Source organism: Podarcis filfolensis (genome assembly GCF_964270895.1).
Source record: "Podarcis filfolensis genome assembly, chromosome: 5".
NCBI lineage: Eukaryota > Metazoa > Chordata > Lepidosauria > Squamata > Lacertidae > Podarcis > Podarcis filfolensis.
Genome location: NC_139608.1, coordinates 34,358,983 through 34,377,659, shown reverse-complemented (window position 1 = coordinate 34,377,659; position 18,677 = coordinate 34,358,983). Strand labels below are relative to the sequence as shown.

The window sequence follows — 18,677 nt, the reverse complement described above, 5'->3', positions numbered from 1 at the left end:
TGAAGATACACATTGCCAGAAACAAACAGATTCTCAGACTGGCCTACTAGTAAATCCTATATTTAGTGTTGCTACATATATGGCTCTCAAGATTTGGATGCCAGGAAACATGGCTTACCTGTGGTCAGTTTTCCACATCCTGATGTAATGTTTAGAGGCTCTTGCTGCCTGAAACAGCCTCATTGTGTTGCAAGCAACCCTGACTTCGTCCGTGGCCAGTAGGAGCATTGTGTGAGGTCATGGCCACTTACGATGTGATGAGGCTGATCTGTGTAAATAGGAACCCCTGCACTTTATAGCTTCAAATGGGGAGGTAGAAAAGTCATCATAAATATGTCAATTTGCACAGCACTGCCATGGTCAGGCCAAGTTGCGCTGAATTCTGAACTCAGTTGCAGTTTGCATGTGTATTTTGGCTTCAGATGCCTTGCAAAGACGTTTGAAGTATAATACAGCTAATTCAAAACAAAATCGACTATACTTTCTTCATAGGCATTTGACTGTGCAGCTGAGCACTGCGCTGAGTGCTGCTTTAAGGGATCAGTGTCTGTTAGTGTCCTGAAATCCAGCAGTCCTTTCAAGGCACATAACTGACATACGTCCCTAATTCCTCCTTTGAATGAACACTTCAGCACCACATTTGCAGCTAACCATAAATCTTTGCATATTTAACATGAATTTCACACACACCTGACACTGGAAAGGCACACAGTTGGAAGTCTACAAAGAAACTCAGGCAGTATAGTAATAAAACTTGGACCAAGGATGCCTTTGGTTTTATTTAGTTAGTTACAGATTCTTAATCACCCTTCATCCATTTGTACAAAATAAACCTTGAGGATCACTCATAGTGGCTGGCTTATGCTTGTATTCTTGAGCGTCTCACTAGGGTTTATTTATGCATTTGATATTTATATTGTTTCTCACCCACGGTCCACCACTGCCTGGCTTCCCTTCTCCGCCCCTGCCACATGGCAATTAGGTTTAGGGAGGAAATCTCACATTCATGAGATAAGGACTATTTCTACCCCTTGTTCCTAATTTCTGTGCAGAAGTGATTGGGGGGCAGATGGAGATAGAAGGGTTAACCCTCCTCATGTGCAGTGATCCCCAGACTCTCTCTCTCTCTCTCTCTCTCTCTCTCTCTCTCTCACACACACACACACACACACGGTAATTATTTTTTGGAGGGGAAAGGTCCCATTCCTAAAAACCTCTGGATTCAGATATGGTAGAAACCTTTTTTAAAAAAAATGCCCTTTTTATTTTACATTTGAATAGATTTCAAACTAAGCTCATTGTCAATAATAAAAAGTAGGCGTACAGACCCATGAAATAATTCACATCAGCCTATGAGGAGGTGATAGGAAAATTGCATCTATAAGATAGACATCTCTTTGTACCTTCTACAAGTCTGTTTTCAATCATTTGCCTCTGCAGGCGATAAGAAAGTTTTGGGTCTTTTGCCAAATCACAATGTGTGGCCGCCATATGAAACAAGCTAATCCAGCCTGCTTGGAAATTAAGAGGATGCCTGGTTTAAAGTTGGAAGGGGAAGTATGTATGTACTTGCCTGATACTGAAAAAAGTATTTTTTTAATAAAAAAACACACCACCACCTTATATTCTCACTGAAGTCCTGGGAGGCAAGAATCCATCTTGCATTTCTACTTATGAAAGAAGAAACTAGCAACATACAAAGGACTAGGGCTCTGAATCACATATATAAGTTGGTGGTATTTTAGCTGGTATTTCAACATATGAGACTGCATCCTGGACTGCTAAAACACACAGTACTTAACTACATGGTTGTAGCTAGGGCCAGCACAGGCCAAGTGTAGCTAGGGGCCAAGTGTCCCAGCAGAGTCTGATGCTGATGCTGGACCAGTACAACTCATGGTGGCTGCTAGATCTGTCAGACACCTGTTAGAATGTTTTTCGTTTCTTGCTGCAGGGTTAATTGTTATTCCTAACATATACAATTACTTTGAATTTTGTGATTTTGCAATTTTATATTTTTTTATTCATTTATCCTATTTTTACTGCATGTTTCTTTTGTATTAGAAGTGTTGTTTTTATTTGTTAATGCTTTGTTATCAAAGAAGGCTGCATGCCCCTCTTCGAAATTCCTCATGCCAGATTTGGTGATGATATCTCAAAAGGAGGCCAAACTCATGCCAAAAAACCTGGCAAAGTCATGACAAAATCACATTTCAGACTGCCATCTTGATTCAAAATGGTGTCTGGCATCCAAACATTGGCAAAGACCACTGGCCCCACCTCAGGAACCTTCATGCTAAGTTTGGTGCTGCTATTTTGAGAGGAGAAGAAGAAGAAGAGTTTGGATTTGATATCCCGCCTTTCACTCCCCTTCAGGAGTCTCAAAGCGGCTAACATTCTCCTTTCCCTTCCTCCCCCACAACAAACACTCTGTGAGGTGAGTGGGGCTGAGAGACTTCAAAGAAGTATGACTAGCCCAAGGTCACCCAGCAGCTGCATGTGGAGGAGCGGAGACGCGAACCCGGTTCCCCAGATTACGAGACTACTGCTCTTAACCACTACACCGCACTGGCTCTCAAAGGAGGCTAAACTTACGCCAAAAAAATGGACAAAGTCATGCTGAAGTCATATTTCAGTCCACCATTTTAATTCAAAATGACACCTGGTGTCCAAATGGTGACAAAACCTGCTGCCCCACCTCAGGAATCCTTGTGCCACATTTATTTCAAAAGGCAGCTGAACCTCTGCCAAGAGGCATGTCAGAAAACAGGTAAAGTCAATCCAGTCACATTTTGTCCACCATCTTGATTCAGAATGGCAGCCTGTGTTCACATGTCAATGAAGAGCCCCTTCCTCCACACACTTTGGTTACCCTCACACCAAGTTTGGTGATGATATCTTGAGAGGTGTTCAAATGTATACAGAACAAACTACTTCTCAAAATACTGAACAGCCGATGAACCATTTGTGTTTTGTATCTATGACTTACACTTTAAACAAATGACAAACATGAATGGTATTAACCGGTTTGCATTCTTACAGCAGAGAAGAAATGATTTTTATATTCCATGAAATATATTTGTAGATGCACAGCCATCAAGTTGATGTTTGAAAAATGCAAGCTTCACGTTCATTACGCAAGTCATGCCTCATCCAGCCACGTCTGCACAGAGGGAATATTTTCTTTCCTTTGCTCTTTGGGAGCAAGAACAGATTCCTGAAACCTGACAGGGCCGTATTTATCCAAAAGTGGCTTTTAATTTTAGCTGCAATCAGATATTCAGACTCTAGCACCAGCACAAAGCTCATAGGAATATGCATGGCTTGTACCACTGGGGTACCATTGGGAGTGGGAATGAAGGAGTCACTAAAGCACAAGGCATACCATGAGCCAACATCTCATAGCACCTTGATAATGTTTTGCCGTGTTGCAGTAATTTTCAGGTTTTTCAGAGGGAGCGCCTTTAAATTTAAATGTCAAGGAGCACACAGACTTTCACCCCACAACTCCTGTGGGCTGCAAAAGATATTATTATTATTATTATTATTATTATTATTATTATTATTATTATTATTTATATACCGCCCTATACCCCCCCGGGTATATTAAACCAAGATGTAAAACCACAAAATATCTACTAAAAACAAAAACAACCCAATAGCCCCCCCCCAAAAAAAACCCACATTTTAAAAGGGCATAGGATATAAATCAGATCAAAGGCCTGGTTAAAAAGGAACTTTTTGCCTAGCACCCAAAGGTATATAATGAAGGTGCCAAGCGAACTTCCCTGGGGAGAGCATTCCACAGATAGGGAGCCACTGCAGAGAAGGCCCGTTCTCGTGTTGCCACCCTCCGGACCTCTGAATAGGAACATGTGAAGCCGTCATATACTGAGTCAGAGCATTGGTCCCAAAAATTCATCATTCATACACTGACTGATAGCTGCTGTCCAGGGGTTTCACTCCCAGCCCTAGCTGGAGATGCCAGAGATCGCACCTGAAACCTTTTGCATGTTCTACCACTGAGCTCAAGCCACAATTTCCCTTATTAGACCTCACTGGAAACCATCTATGGCTTTTAAAACCGGGGAGCACTGTTTTTATTTGTTATTATGGGATGTATTTCTGTGATTTTAGATTGCAAACTGTCCTGTGATCTTTGGGTGAAGCTTGGCATAGAAATTTAATAAAGAATAATCCTCAAGGAATCCGTATAATCTCCTTCTAACACCACCTAACCTGATGGCCATCACATCCATGGGTTAACTATGTGAGGTGTGAAGAAATCCTTCCTTTTGTCTGTCCTGAACTCCCCGTAATTCAGCTATGAAATTGAAAGTTAGTCCTTTTTAGGCATGCAGCCAGGAAACGAGTATTGACTATTATCTAAGAGAGCTTTGCTGGGAGGTGGTCGGGCAAAGCCACTTCCAAGCTGGAGAGGAGGTGGGGTTGCGGGCCCACCCCCTCCCACTCATGCGGGGGCTGGCTCTTAGCCCCCGTGAGAAGAGGGAATCCCCGGGCGTGCCTACGACCTGACCCGCCAATCGGCAGGCTGGGGAGGCATGGCCTAGCCCATTTAAGGCCAGCGCGCCCGGGGACCGCCCTCTTTGCCCCGTACCAGCTGCCCGGTACCTTGCCATAAAGTGCCATTGTGCATTATCCTTTCTAACAACTCTTTTGAAGGATGTACAATGCTAAGATGATGGATGGAAGAGGGAAGAAGTGCTTATTTTCCCCTTCTGCTGATTTCCTGCTAAAAAGGCCACCTTATTTTACCCCTGCTGGGAAGAAGACACAGGCACCCATATCTTTTCAGCAGTGACAGTCAAAACAGATGGAAGGGGAGGATATTTTAAGCAGAAAAACAGTATGGGGGAGAGAGACCTTAGAAGCCCCTCTGCATGTACCTCCCAGGCCTTCCTTTTAAATTTAAATTTCTCTGGTGCTCAACAGTACACAAAAATGAAAAGATTTGCAGAAGAATTCAAAATGTGCAGTTCCACCCTGAGAGCAGGTCCTTGGAAACGCTGAACTCCCTCTAACAGCTGCACATTACAGGGCAATTGCGGTAATAATTGACAAACTGTCTTCCAGGGAAGTTTGTCCGCTATTTCTGCTCTCATTGAGAAACCCTTGATAAGCCTCCAAGGAACCCTAGGAGCACACTTGGAAAAACACTGCCTGACTGAAATGTGCAACCATTCACTCCCCTCCCCAAAGCATTGAAGTTTGAAGCTGGCTCTTTTTAAAAGCACCTGTCAATGCTTCTGGAAGAGGTTAAGTACTGTGATTATCTCTCTCCGACTTCCCCGTGCCAGCAATAACACAACACCAGCACCAGCGCAATGTCCGAAGAGGGAGGGAGCAGCAGAACACTCAAAATATCACCCCAGCATTACAGGAAAAGCATGCAGGCATTAAAAAACAGGCCTCCAAAAATAGATCAATTGGTTTCAAGTATCAAAAATGTTTTCTTTTATGCCAGATGTGTATCTGAATTATTTGCAAACAGACAAAGCCTTTTCTCTTCTAGGAAGGTTCCTCAAGTTGCTGAGCTGCTAAGACCTTTTCATTTAATCAAACTCATCAGGGGGTTTTTTTTTAATACTGAAAGGCTTTAACTTGCTCTTGGTTTTGATATATGGATTTTTTTTTTTTTGTAATCTGAACTATTTTTATTGCAACCTGAATTGTCTCTTTGCATTTTATGATTTGCCTTTAAGTTGCTTTGAGAATTATTTATAGAGAAAAGTGAAGTATGATTCCCCACCCCAGCTCCCCAAAATAAATGTCATGTACAGCTCACAGCCCAGCACAAGAAATATTCAGAGAAACTTTCACCATCCATTTAACTATTTGTGATAAATAGTGCAAAGGTCTTGCTGCACCCCAAATGTCTGCAAGTCTCAGTGAAATGTGTTTCTTTAAAATCTGATCACTTTTCAAATGTTACGGCTGGTAATAAAGGCAAAATGCTAGGTGGGCATATGAGGAGAGGCCATAGCTTAGCTACACAAATTCTACATGCAGAAGTTCCTGGAATCTGCAGTTCAAAGAATCAGGCAGAAAGTGATAGGAAAAGCATCTGCCCAACACAATATTGAGCTAGATGAACACATTTCCTAAGTTTTTTTAAATGCAAGCATGAAGGTAACATATCTTCCCAGTGTTTATGTTCAGCAGTAGACAAGCAAAATTTCCCAAAAGAGATTGCCATTTAATACGATGCAAAGAGAATCACAAATAAGATGCAAACAGAATCACAAATAACCATTTTGAACCAAACGTGAATATAGGTGCTTATAACAATACAAAGGGAGGCGGGATTCTACAAATATTCTCAAAGACAAAAAGTTTCAGGCAAAATACAAGTGCCGAAAGAAGCCCAACCACAGGCAGATCGCACAGCTGTTAAATTGCGATCAGCAACACTTGAGCAGCTTGTTCATCCAAAGCAATTTCCTTGTGGGCTAGTAACAACATCACAACTGGCAACACAACTGGCTCAAAGGAGAGATGAGACTGAAGGGGAGCGGAAGGAAAGAGAATTATGCATCATCGCAGAGCCCAGGTGGTAAAGCTGACAGAAAAAATAGCTCTAAAGACCTGAGGATATCCATGGCCGGATGCAGTGCTTTTTTTCTGCGGATACATAGGGGTACACGGAACAGGCACCTCCCCCCCAAAAAATGTTAAAATTGTGGTACTTACTGTAACAAATTGATGGTGAGTATTTGTACCTAGGAACCAGCAACCTACACTATGCTACTATGTGGCAGTACCCTCGCATATACAGTGGTACCTTGGGTTACAGAAGCTTCAGGTTACAGACGCTTCAGGTTACAGACTCCGCTAACTAAGAAATCGTACCTCGGGTTAAGAACTTTGCTTCAGGATGAGAACAGAAATCACATGGCAGCGGCACTGGAGGCCCCATTAGCTAAAGTGGTATCTCAGGTTAAGAACAGTTTCAGGTTAAGAACGGACCTCCAGAATGAATTAACATCTTAACCTGAGGTACCACTGTACCATTTCCACCATTTAAAATTAGCCACAGTTCCAGGGCTAGATTAAGACCTTTAGAGGCCCTAAGCACTTATTGGGTGCCCCCCATATATATCTAATTCAAAATATAAACAATAATAAACCGTAAAAACATTATTTTTTGAAATGAAATGAAACATACAGTACAAAGGAAAATGTTTATTTTTGCATACTTTCACTTTATTAATATTTGGTATTTTTTCCTCCTTTTTCTAATTTCTGTGGTGCCCCCCTTCCTTCCCCGTGCTTATTTTGCTTAATGGTTAATCCAGTCCTGCACAGTTTCACGTCTCCAGAAGGTGGCAGGAGCTCAGCCATACAGCCTTGATGAGGGAGCCTGTTGTGGAGGCACCCAGTTGCACCACTCTCAGAATTTTGCACCTGGGACCACCGCCCCTCTGGCCCTGCCATGCTACACCACCGCTGCCACAAATTCCATTGCATGGCATTGCAATGAAAAAATCCCACAACAGGATTGCAAATAGATTTCCCCCGCTGGAAATAATTAACATGGAAATGAGCACCAAATTGTGAAAGATCACATAAATTGCAAAAATTCACAGGTAAGGAAATGTCAGGAAGATAGAATGAAGTACCATCTGAATGCAACCCTTAACTATCTTGACAGGTACTCAGATTCCTGTACTCAAATTCAGTAAAGCAGATTGGGAACCTCTGCACATTTACTCACAATCTGAAAGTCAGTTTCCCACACACAGATGAGCCTCTGAGATGATCCTCCTTCTCTTTGCACCAGGTATGGAGGGTCCTTGGCAAAGCACCCTTGGGTTGGACCTCCTCCTCCATTGGTGGGCCTTGATGAACTTCCTGTCAGTGGTGGGTGGAAGCAGCAGAGTGCTAGGCAGCTGCAAGCCACCATTTAAATTTCCCACAATGCCCTGGAACACATTGCATCAGGAGCATTTGGCAGGAATGAAAATGCTGTCTCCCAGACTTAGCTGTTGAGGGTTTTTCTTTTAAGGGACACCCAGGGAAGGCATCAGCTGAGGGCCCTGGCAGCTGCCTAAGGAGTACCAGCACATTTCAGACTGTGAACGCCATGCATATCACACCCTTACACATACAACTCGCAGTGGCTTGGCAACTGCACTTGTGGATTAAGAATGTAACCTGGGTGAACAGGAGGCATCACTGCCAGGGTTTACATGCCCTCGTAGCATACAGCTGACTGAGCCCCAGATAGCTGAATAATCCACAGAAGCTGCTAGGTGGCATTGCACTACAGCAAAGGAAAGAATCAGCAGGCTGCTGTTCTCCCCATATCCTCTACAGAGTGATGATTAAAGAACAAACCTCTTCTTTTGTTCTTTCATCCTTTGCAGGGTTTATTTGGAATTAAACATCTTGTTGGCATTGGCCCTGTTTCCTTCAATTCATTGCTGTTTCATTCAATTCACCAGTGCCGGTCACCAGGGTAGCTTTCTCATTTCATTGAGCTGAGATAAGTCTAGTGCTGTTGTTTGGGTTGTGAAGGCATAAAATGTAACTGTAGTCAGGTTTTTAATTTGGATCTGGGTGCCCTTTCAACAGCTAAAGCCATTCCTTGGCTTCAATTAGCTAATGAGGCTTTTGCCGTCATGAATCAGCTTCTGAGCTACAGCAGGCAACTGGCAGAAATAGCAAATGTGTGTTGTACCTGCCCATATTCATCCTGTAAAAGAGCCATTGAGGGAAAAATGGGATGCAGTGCAGGGAAATTGTTCTTAGGATCTTCTGTGGGGAGCTGGAATTAGGAGTACAGGGGGAAGATCTGTATCTGTTATTAAATCACATGGCAAATGCATTTGAATTTCTCCCCATTCATTTCACCATTTATAACTTGATATTTTGCTCCATGCAGCAGGAACCCTGGCTAAGGTTCTGTGCTGATACAGTGGTACCTCGGGTTAAGTACTTAATTCGTTCCGGAGGTCCGTTCTTAACCTGAAACTGTTCTTCACCTGAAGCACCACTTTAGCTAATGGGGCCTAACGCTGCCACTGCGCCACCAGAGCACGATTTCTGTTCTCATCCTGAAGCAAAGTTCTTAACCCGATGTACTATTTCTGGGTTAGCGGAGTCTGTAACCTGAAGCGTATGTAACCTGAAGCGTATGTAACCCGAGGTACCACTGTATATGTGACAAAAACCCAGCCCTAGAGCAGCCATCCCCTTCTTATATTTTCTTTGGATGGTACAGATGGGTTTTTCATAAGCATAAATGTTTGCATGGTGCAAGAAACAGACTACCTCACAGCACAATAATTTATTAGATTTACATCCTGCCTTCCAATGTGACATATGGAGTAAACATTTTCCTGCACAAAAAGAACTCATGATGAAGATTTAAGTGCCCAGATAGTTTTCTTTTTGAAACCCCAAAAGAGTCTGGGACAAAACAATATACCAATCAATGTATCCATTTTTTGTCACTGGGGTGCTTTTTGTCCCAGCCAATGTTAACGTATTCCATTAGGTTGTATATTTTATTTCTTTAAAGGGGGGAATTCTCTGCATTTGTGTGCCTTCTTTGGAAGATATTCGCTAGCTGTGCAAATTTTGCTTTTCAGATGACCAATGATTATTTGTAAGAGAGGAAGACTATAGGATGCATTTTAAAATTGCTTCATCCCAGCAAGATTGTGCTTGGTTTTTAGTGTGTTTACTTTGAAAACATTTTGATGACCGTGGCAAACTAGAAACATTCAAAATACATTCCATGTTCCTCTCTCTTCCCCCCCCTTACAATCCACTGTGACTTGGTTTCTGAGGTAATGTATGCTGTAGGCTCAAGGAAACCACAATAATTCCTACAGCTGCGCTCCTCCCTTTGATTTTGACATCAAACTTAATCAGCTCTTAAAAATATAAAATCTCACAAACCCAAGCTATTGTTTTCATGTTATTCAAAAGTAGTTCTAAGATGATTCAGCTCCTAAGCATTCGCGTACCCTTCCCATGTAAAGTATGGGCCATGCAAAAGCAATTGGGCATCTCTATTGTGCTGTCATCAAAGTTCATTCAAAAATATTTGCCAGTGTCTGTATTGCACTGACTGATTGGACCTGGGAAGCTATCCACCCCCTAAGTGCCTCTTCCTAGCACATCTGGAGGTCATATACAACAGAGAAAAACTCAGAAGAGGGAACCCAACCATGCACTGAACACGGGTTGAGTTTATGGTGAAAATAAAATTTAAATCAAAGCCTACTCTAAGCCACAACACTACATTAAGCTCTCCTGCTTAAGGTAACAAGATCTAAACATTTAGAGTGGAAAAGGTTGAAATCCAAACGTTCCTTCCCATAAACTCTGTATTTTTCTTTTAAATTATTACTATTATTATGGCTTCAAAACCAGTCTCCCAGCTGCTTCTTTCACAGTAGCAGCTGCCACTCCTGATTTAATACAAAATTCTAATTCAATACACGAATTTGTTCTGCAAAACTTAAACCAGCCTATTTAATGACTGACATATTTTTATTATTTATAAATATTCTATCGTAATATTTAATGTCATGTTTATGTGGTGCATTATTTATAAAGTCTACATTTGTTTTTCCTAAAGAGCTAAGTATCAATTAGTGGATGCCATAAATAAATATTACTCACCTTGCAGACAACTTCTTGAAATGCAAGAAGGGGTAGGGAAATTAAAACCAGGACCCTTGCCAGTGTGTATGCTTGAGGAATCTCAGGGCTGAGTTCACAAGCAACTCATCCAACCGGATTAACATGGATGATCTACTTTCTGATTCACTACAGTGGTACCTCGGGTTACAGATGCTTCAGGTTACAGACTCCGCTAACCCAGAAATAGTACCTTGGGTTAAGAACTTTGCTTCATGATGAGAACAGAAATCGTGCGGTGGCAGTGGGAGGCCCCATTAGCTAAAGTGGTATTTCAGGTTAAGAACAGTTTCAGGTTAAGAACGAACCTCTAGAACGAATTAAGTTCTTAACCAGAGGTACCACTGTATTGGATTCAGAATTACATCTACCAAATGCTACCAAACCCTCCACAGAGAATGCAGAAAACTGATGTTTTTTTAAGGGAGCAAAGGGTCCTCACGCTGCAAGCTTTGATTAAGCATTCAGTGTGCAGAACAGGTTCTAAAAGATGCCAAATCCCTCTAGTTCTCAGGTTAGGGCCCCAATCCAGATCAGTAGCTCAGTGCTGCTAATTTGTGAAAATAAGACCCTGCACTCAAATGCAGTACTACATAGCTAAGGTCACACATAGCTTGGCCCAGACTGGACATTATTGGAGGAAGAATGGTGGACTAGATACCTCTTGGGTCAGATTCAATCTATATTGGCTCTTTATACAGTCCTATCCCCCTCATTTTTTTCATTTTTGGCTTTGCCTGAAACATGCTGAGTTATATTGTTTTCAGTGCTTTTTCACTAGGTGTCACTTTAGTGCTACTTGGATAGCTGACAGCACTAAAGCAGCGGTACTTGAAAACCTTGAACCCTTAAAGGAACTCTTCACAGATCCGCTAGCAGCACTCCCTCCAGATGTTTCACAGGAGATAATGGGCTGATCCAGGATAATTTAGAGCACAATCGTGTAATTTATAGTACAATCCTGTTATCCAGTCAGCATCTTTACAGCAGAGGTGGGAAACCCCAAGCCTGGGGGCCAATTCTGTCATCAAACCCTTACTATCCAGCTCATGGGCAGCAGCATAGCGTTGTTTGCTGGTGCCCGGGGTGTTTGCCTGGTGGGGCAGGGTGTGGACAGCGAACAGAACCCACTGCACTAGCTTAGCCCTTGCCACCCACGCTGCTGGGCAAATGCGTATGGAGCCTGCTGTGCCTGCCCAGCCCTCACCACAAGAGCCAAATGGGGCCATGCTGTGCCACCTGGCCACCCACCCACCAATGCAGGAAGGAGCCTGGCTGGCCACCGCAGCCCATGGTGGTTGAATCTCCTCAATGCTGGTTGGGTGGCCATTCCGCAAGGGGGACAGGGGCACGGCAGCATGGACAGGCCAGACTCTGGGGTCCAGAGACCCCTGGCAGCAGGCAGGGTGGAACGTGGATCCCTGCGTTTGTACCCCCTCAAAATTGTGCACCCGGGGCTGTGCTCCTGCCCCCCCCACTACACCCCTCCTCGTAGGGCTCTCCTCGTGCCATACCCCATCTCCCCAGGCTACAACTCAAAAGCCCTGCTCTGCACCATCCTTGAGAGCTTTTGTTCAGACAGAACAGGTCCTTGGACTCTCCCTTGCCTGGATGGAGGTATATGTTTTTGCATAAACCTCTGACTTTTGCATGGCTGGAATGTAGCTTACTGTACAAAAGATAAGAATCAATTGTGCCACCTTTAATCCTTTGTTTTTAATCAAAAGGCCTCAGCGAAATGCATCCCATCTCACTCTCCCCCAGCCAAATCACCTTTCATGAAAGAGACTTTTCTCTTGGTGAGATGCAGCTTCCTGCTAAGGTGAAAAGAACAATAAACAAATCTGAAGCAAACAAGCCTGCAAAGAATTCCTTAAGGATCTATAAACAGAACACACAGCAAGAAAGCACACATAGAGAGTGCCAAGTACGAAAACTCAAAAGCTTTCCCCGCTGCGATGCCATCAGGGACAGAGATGATCTTCGCAAAAGTTGTGAAGGTCGCATAGTGTTTGCTACATTTATGTGGCTTATTTTATTGTGTTGGTGCAGATTTGGAATCACACCAAGCCAAGAACAGTTTCAGCATGAACTTTCAAGACACAGTAATGATCCAGGTTGTTTTGTCCTACCCAGTGCCAGTACAGACACAGCATGACCTCTCAACTAGAGATAAGGAATGGGGTATCATGCTTGCTCCTCCAGAAGAGCACCAAGCATCTGAGTGAGCAGCTGGTTGAGGCCCTGTCACTCAGCAGGGTCCATCTGCCCTGGGTTCTTGCTTTAAAAAAATAAAATCAGGACTGACTCCACATTGGGGAAGTGCAGGTTGAATGTTGCTGACATTCAACCACCCAGTTCTGTGTAGATCACTTGGAAAGCTGGCATTGCTTCCAGTGAATCTGTCAAGACCCACTGATAGGGGAGGGTGCCCAATCCTCCTTTGCTTCAATTTCCCTACCCTTCTGCTTCTAGATTTAACCAAAGTTAAGAGTTAGGTCTGCTTTAACTTTAATTATGGTCAATATTCATCTGGTTCTCTTTTCGTTTGCTAGTCAATTGTGGCTTCAAATAATGGCCCATCAATAGCCACAGTTAAGGGATAGGCCATGTTGCACTTTATTGTTTCCTAGATGGACTCTGCCGATGAACAATTAAAGGGACATGTCTGACCCCTCTTCAGAACTATGGTTGACTGATTTGAGCCAGATGTCATTGCTTATTTCTAGTAACATATATATGTAGATTTTCAAACGTCTGTGAGCTACAGAGGTCCAATACCTATCACCACTTTGTTGTTGTTTAGTCATTTAGTCGTGTCCGACTCTTCATGACCCCATGGACCAGAGCACGCCAGGCACTCCTGTCTTCCACTGCCTCCCGCAGTTTGGTCAAACTCATGCTGGTAGCTTTGAGAACACTGTCCAACCATCTCCTCCTCTGTCGTCCCCTTCTCCTTGTGCCCCCAATCTTTCCCAATATCAGGGTCTTTTCCAGGGAATCTTCTCTTCTCATGAGGTGGCCAAAGTATTGGAGCCTCAGCTTCAGAATCTGTCCTTCGAGTGAGCACTCATCTTAAGGTTTAACACTTCTGTTACAGCATTTTTTAAAAAAAATATATGCTGAATGTAGCCAAGAAACCAGGGCTGTAAAACCAATTGTGAATATTCAAGTCTATACAGAAATCACTACCATCACCATATGGAAGGGAATTACTAAAACCATCAGCTGATTCTTCTTATCTACTCTGTTCCTAGCATTTTTGCTCTATTTCTATCTATTGAACAAGAGGAAACTGAAAACAACTCTTCCAGTGGGATTCACCTAACAAGGCCTGTCTGTGGAATTCTTGTGCAAGGACTACTACTTGTGCAATGGGGTTGTCCCCCTTCCACTCCCCCCCATCCTTGAAATTAGCAGGAGAACTCTCTAAACAGTGCACATGGGGAGGAGATGGGGCATCAACACTTGCGCAGATGGAAAGATTGGAAGAGTGCAGCATTCAATTACCCCCCTTGTCAGAATTGCAAAACAATGTGCAACGTAGCAATGGTAGAATGGATTAAAAAGATCAGAGTGGCAAGGAACCACAGTCAAATGTTTGTTCTCATCAAGCCTCTCCACCAGCAATTATCAACCTACAGAGTGACCTCCACATGGCAGGTAAAATGTTCTTTCTAGCTCCAGTGCTATGATCCAAGAAGACTGGTAATGGCATGGCACCCAATACTACATATTTAATCAACTATCAGAAGTTATATTGCACCTCTGTAAGGCAGTACAAACTAGGCAGGAATTAAGTGTCACCTACCCAAACCAGAAAGGCCTGGTGACAGACTCAGAATGACAAGTGTATGTAAGTGCTTTTGCCCAGTCCTCAACACACCGGTTGAAAGAAACTGACCTATATAAAGGGTTTTGTCCCAGTCTAGTAAGAAACAATCAGTATGCAGAAACAAATCCCCTCCATCGTGTCCACTCAGAGAGAGAACATCCCTCTCACAGTTACCTTTCTACAACATCCTCTCCGTTCCAGCAAGTCGAACTGTCTTTCATCACAAGATCACCATCACAGAGCCTTTCAGTTAAAGAGGCATAGAGTGTTCTGGATCGTTTCATGTAGTTGATGAATTCCCTAGAAATGAAAAACATAACGTTTGCAATGCAACACCCAGGAGCACATTTAACATTCTAGGCAACATTGTAATCTTAATCCGATGTTCATTCTTAAACTTCTGCCCAGCTCTGTCTAACTATTCTACTGAGTTAGCAATACATGAGCAAACGCATGTACTGAAATCCCAAAGGGTCATTCTTGTATGAATAGCATCTTGGTATGTGTGTGAAAGAGAGAAGTGGCAAAGCAGAGGAGATGGTGATGCCTTCCCTTCCCTTCCACTTTCCTCATTGAAAAGTTCCTGCTTCAAGTCAATTTCCTCAGTCACCAAGTTCCAAACCAAACCTTCCCCATTTTCAAGTGTGTCCTGGAGAACAAAGCAAAGACCCAGGTGGTGGTTACAGCAAGGTTTTTGCCTTTGGAATGGATAATATTTCTGCTGAAGAGCCATCCAATGAAATTCTAAGAGTAGAGTCTAGTCTAGATTTATATAAGATATCACCTATTAAAAATCCAGGCATCCTAGTACTTCCTTCATTTAAATTATGGTGTCCCAAACTTGGATCTCCAGCTGTTTTGGGATTACATCTCCCATCATCCCTAGCTAGCAGAACCAGTGGTCAAGGATGATGGGGATTGTAGTCCAAAAGTGGTTGGAGACCCAAGTTTGAGAAACTCTGGTTTTGATTCTAACACTAAGGAGAGAAACAACTGAATAACGGTTGCTGGAAACTTCAGGAGGAAAGAGTCCTCTTGGCCACTGTGAGAACAGGATGCTGGACTAAATGGGCCATTGACCTGGTGTCACGGAGCCAGCAGGGAAGGCTCCGGAGTTGGAGGAGGGGGAGAGTGCGGAGCCGGTAGAAGAGGCAGGATTGAGAGAGGGTGGAGTGGAAGGGGAGGCCACTCAGGCGGAGGCAAGTCTCCCTGATGTTAGAGAACAGCAACACCCCTCTACCAGCTCAGGCACAGAGGGAGAGGGAACACCCGTTCCGTCAGGACAGGAGGGGGTTAAAACACAGAGAACAACGTAGACATTTGGGATTGTCCAAGCTGCTTTGCTGGAGGAGGAGCAGGAAGTTCCCACTCCTGGGATCTGCTATGGACCATTTGGACGCTTGAAGTGATGCTCTGTACCTTGTAAATAGTGTACAATAAAAACTGTAAATACAACTCTGATTGAGCAGGTGGATTTATTGCAAAGGGCTTATCAAACCTATCGCACCTGGTCTAGCAGTTTTTTTAATATTCTTATGTAACTGACTATTTCCAGAACACAAAAGTTCTAGGTATTTTCCAGACGCCTAGCCCTTACCATGAAGACAATCGCATTTTAGCATACAGAGGATGATCCAGTGTCTGTGTGCCTCAATCTCACCATAGCTGCAAGAGGATTTCCATACCACTGACCTCATCCTGAGCCACTCTCCCTCCCTACAGGTCCAGGCGCAAGAACTACTGGACACGTAGGAGGAGGAGTTGGATCATGCACACAAGTGCAATTCTTACATTTTCTCCAGATACAGATAAAAGGCCAATTCTAGCTTAGGAGTGGCAGGCAAAAGTGAGATTTTAGTAGTGAAAAGTCTGCATGTTAGGATAGGAATGTACAAACTCCCTTTAAATACTGAACACAAAATTGAAATGCATGCTTTGTTTTGGAGAGTGAGATATACATTTTCAGTATAGAAACAAAAAGGCTTGACTGAAAAATATGATTGAAACTTCAGAAGCTAAGAAGTATTGAAATTTCATTGTCTATGTTACCCATTGTCAATAAAATAGAGCAAGGAGAACATTTTCTGGTATGTCTTTAAACAGTAGACACCTTATTTTAAAATGATATCTGAGCCAAAAGTTTCAGTATTTCCCCCCTCTTAATAACACGGTCCTTCTAGATGGTTGCATTTGAGTTAAGAAATTAATATTAGAGGCATTTTATGGTAATGCTGAACAAAACCTTGTACTCTTCAAACGAAAGCAAGAGCCTTGAGGTTTGGACAGCTCATTTAAAATGAAGAGACAAAAACATGTCAGCTTCTTTTCATTCTTACCGGGCCATTTTTTTCAAACTTCTGGATTTGTCATTCTTTGAAGCTTTCAGAGGCAGAGAACTGGAGTGGGCCAGGGAGAATAGTCAGAAGGCGGGGAGGAGGAGTGGGGAAGCAGGAATTCAGGCAAAGAAAGAAAAAGAAATGAGAAACAAAAAGTAATAAATTATTTGAAAGAAAAGATAATCAAGAACATGCACAGGATTAAACCAGAGAAGCACAAATGCAAATAAAAAAATATGCTCCAGCAAATAAAATATGCTTCAACCTATATATTAAAATATAATAATAAAGGCACAGTCCACCCACAGTTTAGTTCTGGGTAGATTGTGCTCTGTGCTTGAGGATTTGAACTTTACTCTAAAACATGTTAAAAGAAATTTATCCTTTTTTTTTTTAATGGATACCATTACAAAATGAAGGTTCAAAATGCTGAAAATAAATCTCCTGAATTTATCTCCAAATGTCACATTAAGAAAAGTTATTGCATACATGTGAGAACAGAGCAGGACAAATGATTTGTAGATGAGAAGAAGCACATGTGAAAGTGCTTGAGATGGAAAAGCATTCCTTCTCAGGGGAACAAAACACTTATTTCCACAGGGAAAAGAAACAAAGAAAAGATCATTGCCCCTTCAGGGATATTGGAAGGGTAGGGTTAAGTGAGTAAATAAATCCATATCTGCTTGTTTTAGTTTATATCCTTTGCGAAGTGATGTAGCTCAGTGGAAGAGAACCTGCTTTGTATGCAAAAGGTCCCAGGTTCATTCCCAGGAGTATCCAGGTGAATTTTTGGAGAAAATATCTCTGTCTGAAACCTTGGAGAACCCCTACCCATCTCTGTAAACAATACTGAGGCAGATGGACCAATGTTTGTATATATTCCTTATATTCCTATGAAATCCCTATAAAGGAGTTTGGATTTGATATCCCGCCTTTCACTCCCTTTAAGGAGTCTCAAAGCGGCTAGCATTCTCCTTTCCCTTCTTCCCTCACAACAAACACTCTGTGAGGTGAGTGGGGCTGAGAGACTTCAAAAAAGTGTGACTAGCCCAAGGTCACCTAGCAGCTGCATGTGGAGGAGCGGAGACGCGAACCCAGTTCACCAGATTACGAGTCTACCGCTCTTAACCACTACACCACACTGGCTCTTAAGGGCTTCATTTGAGTTACAAGAACCTTCCTGAAACTTTAGATCACTGACATATTTTAACTCAGAAGGTCCTATGGGAAATCTTATGAAATGTGGGTGTTTGTAATGGTCTAGTGTATGTCCTTATATTGTTTAAGTTTAAAATAGAGCACCACAGGTAGTAGAAATACAGCAAAATCTTGACATCATATTACCTCAGCTGTTTCCTTCTCCAATTAAAGTGCCAACCACTCTGCTTTTAAAAAGAGTGCATTTACAGACTGTGTTTAGTAGCAGAATTTATTAATGTGGATCCCAGATAGGATAGCCAATACCATCTATATGTAGGCTCCTTGTATGAGTGACTGCTCCTGCGATCCTAAAATGTTTCAGTACTGCTCATTTTGAGACTTCCAAGTTAAAAGAAAATTGTATTTCCAGGGTCCGTTCATTTCTGAGTTGTGTTTGGTAAAGAAAAACAAAAGAATACCACTAACATCTGCTGAATAGGCATAGCATCGCATGTACATGCAGAGATAAGAAGAACTGAAATACCATGCAGTTTTTGTGCAAGCTTTAGTCATGCCAGCGTCATCCACAGAGAAACAAGTTTCACAAAGTTCCAAAGATATGGGAAGAGGAAAATAAATTTAGATGGCGATAAAACAGAACACCATTACTTTGAACAAACATCAGCTACAGG

General features: G+C 42.6%; 1 protein-coding gene across 2 annotated transcripts in view; it reads right to left on the bottom strand.

Annotated features, from left to right (window-relative positions):
- Window positions 1–18,677, bottom strand: part of LOC310762565 (glypican-5-like) — a 389,042-nt gene that overhangs the window by 209,253 nt on the left and 161,112 nt on the right. The window contains exons 5-6 of one of the 2 annotated variants that reach the window (XM_083613806.1): window positions 16,846–16,905; window positions 14,684–14,809 (exon numbers count right to left, since the gene is read on the bottom strand). In XM_083613806.1, the coding sequence (XP_083469932.1) occupies window positions 14,684–14,809; window positions 16,846–16,905 (186 nt within the window). The remainder of the gene's footprint in view (window positions 1–14,683; window positions 14,810–16,845; window positions 16,906–18,677) is intronic. The other variant, XM_083613807.1, reaches the window with a different exon arrangement.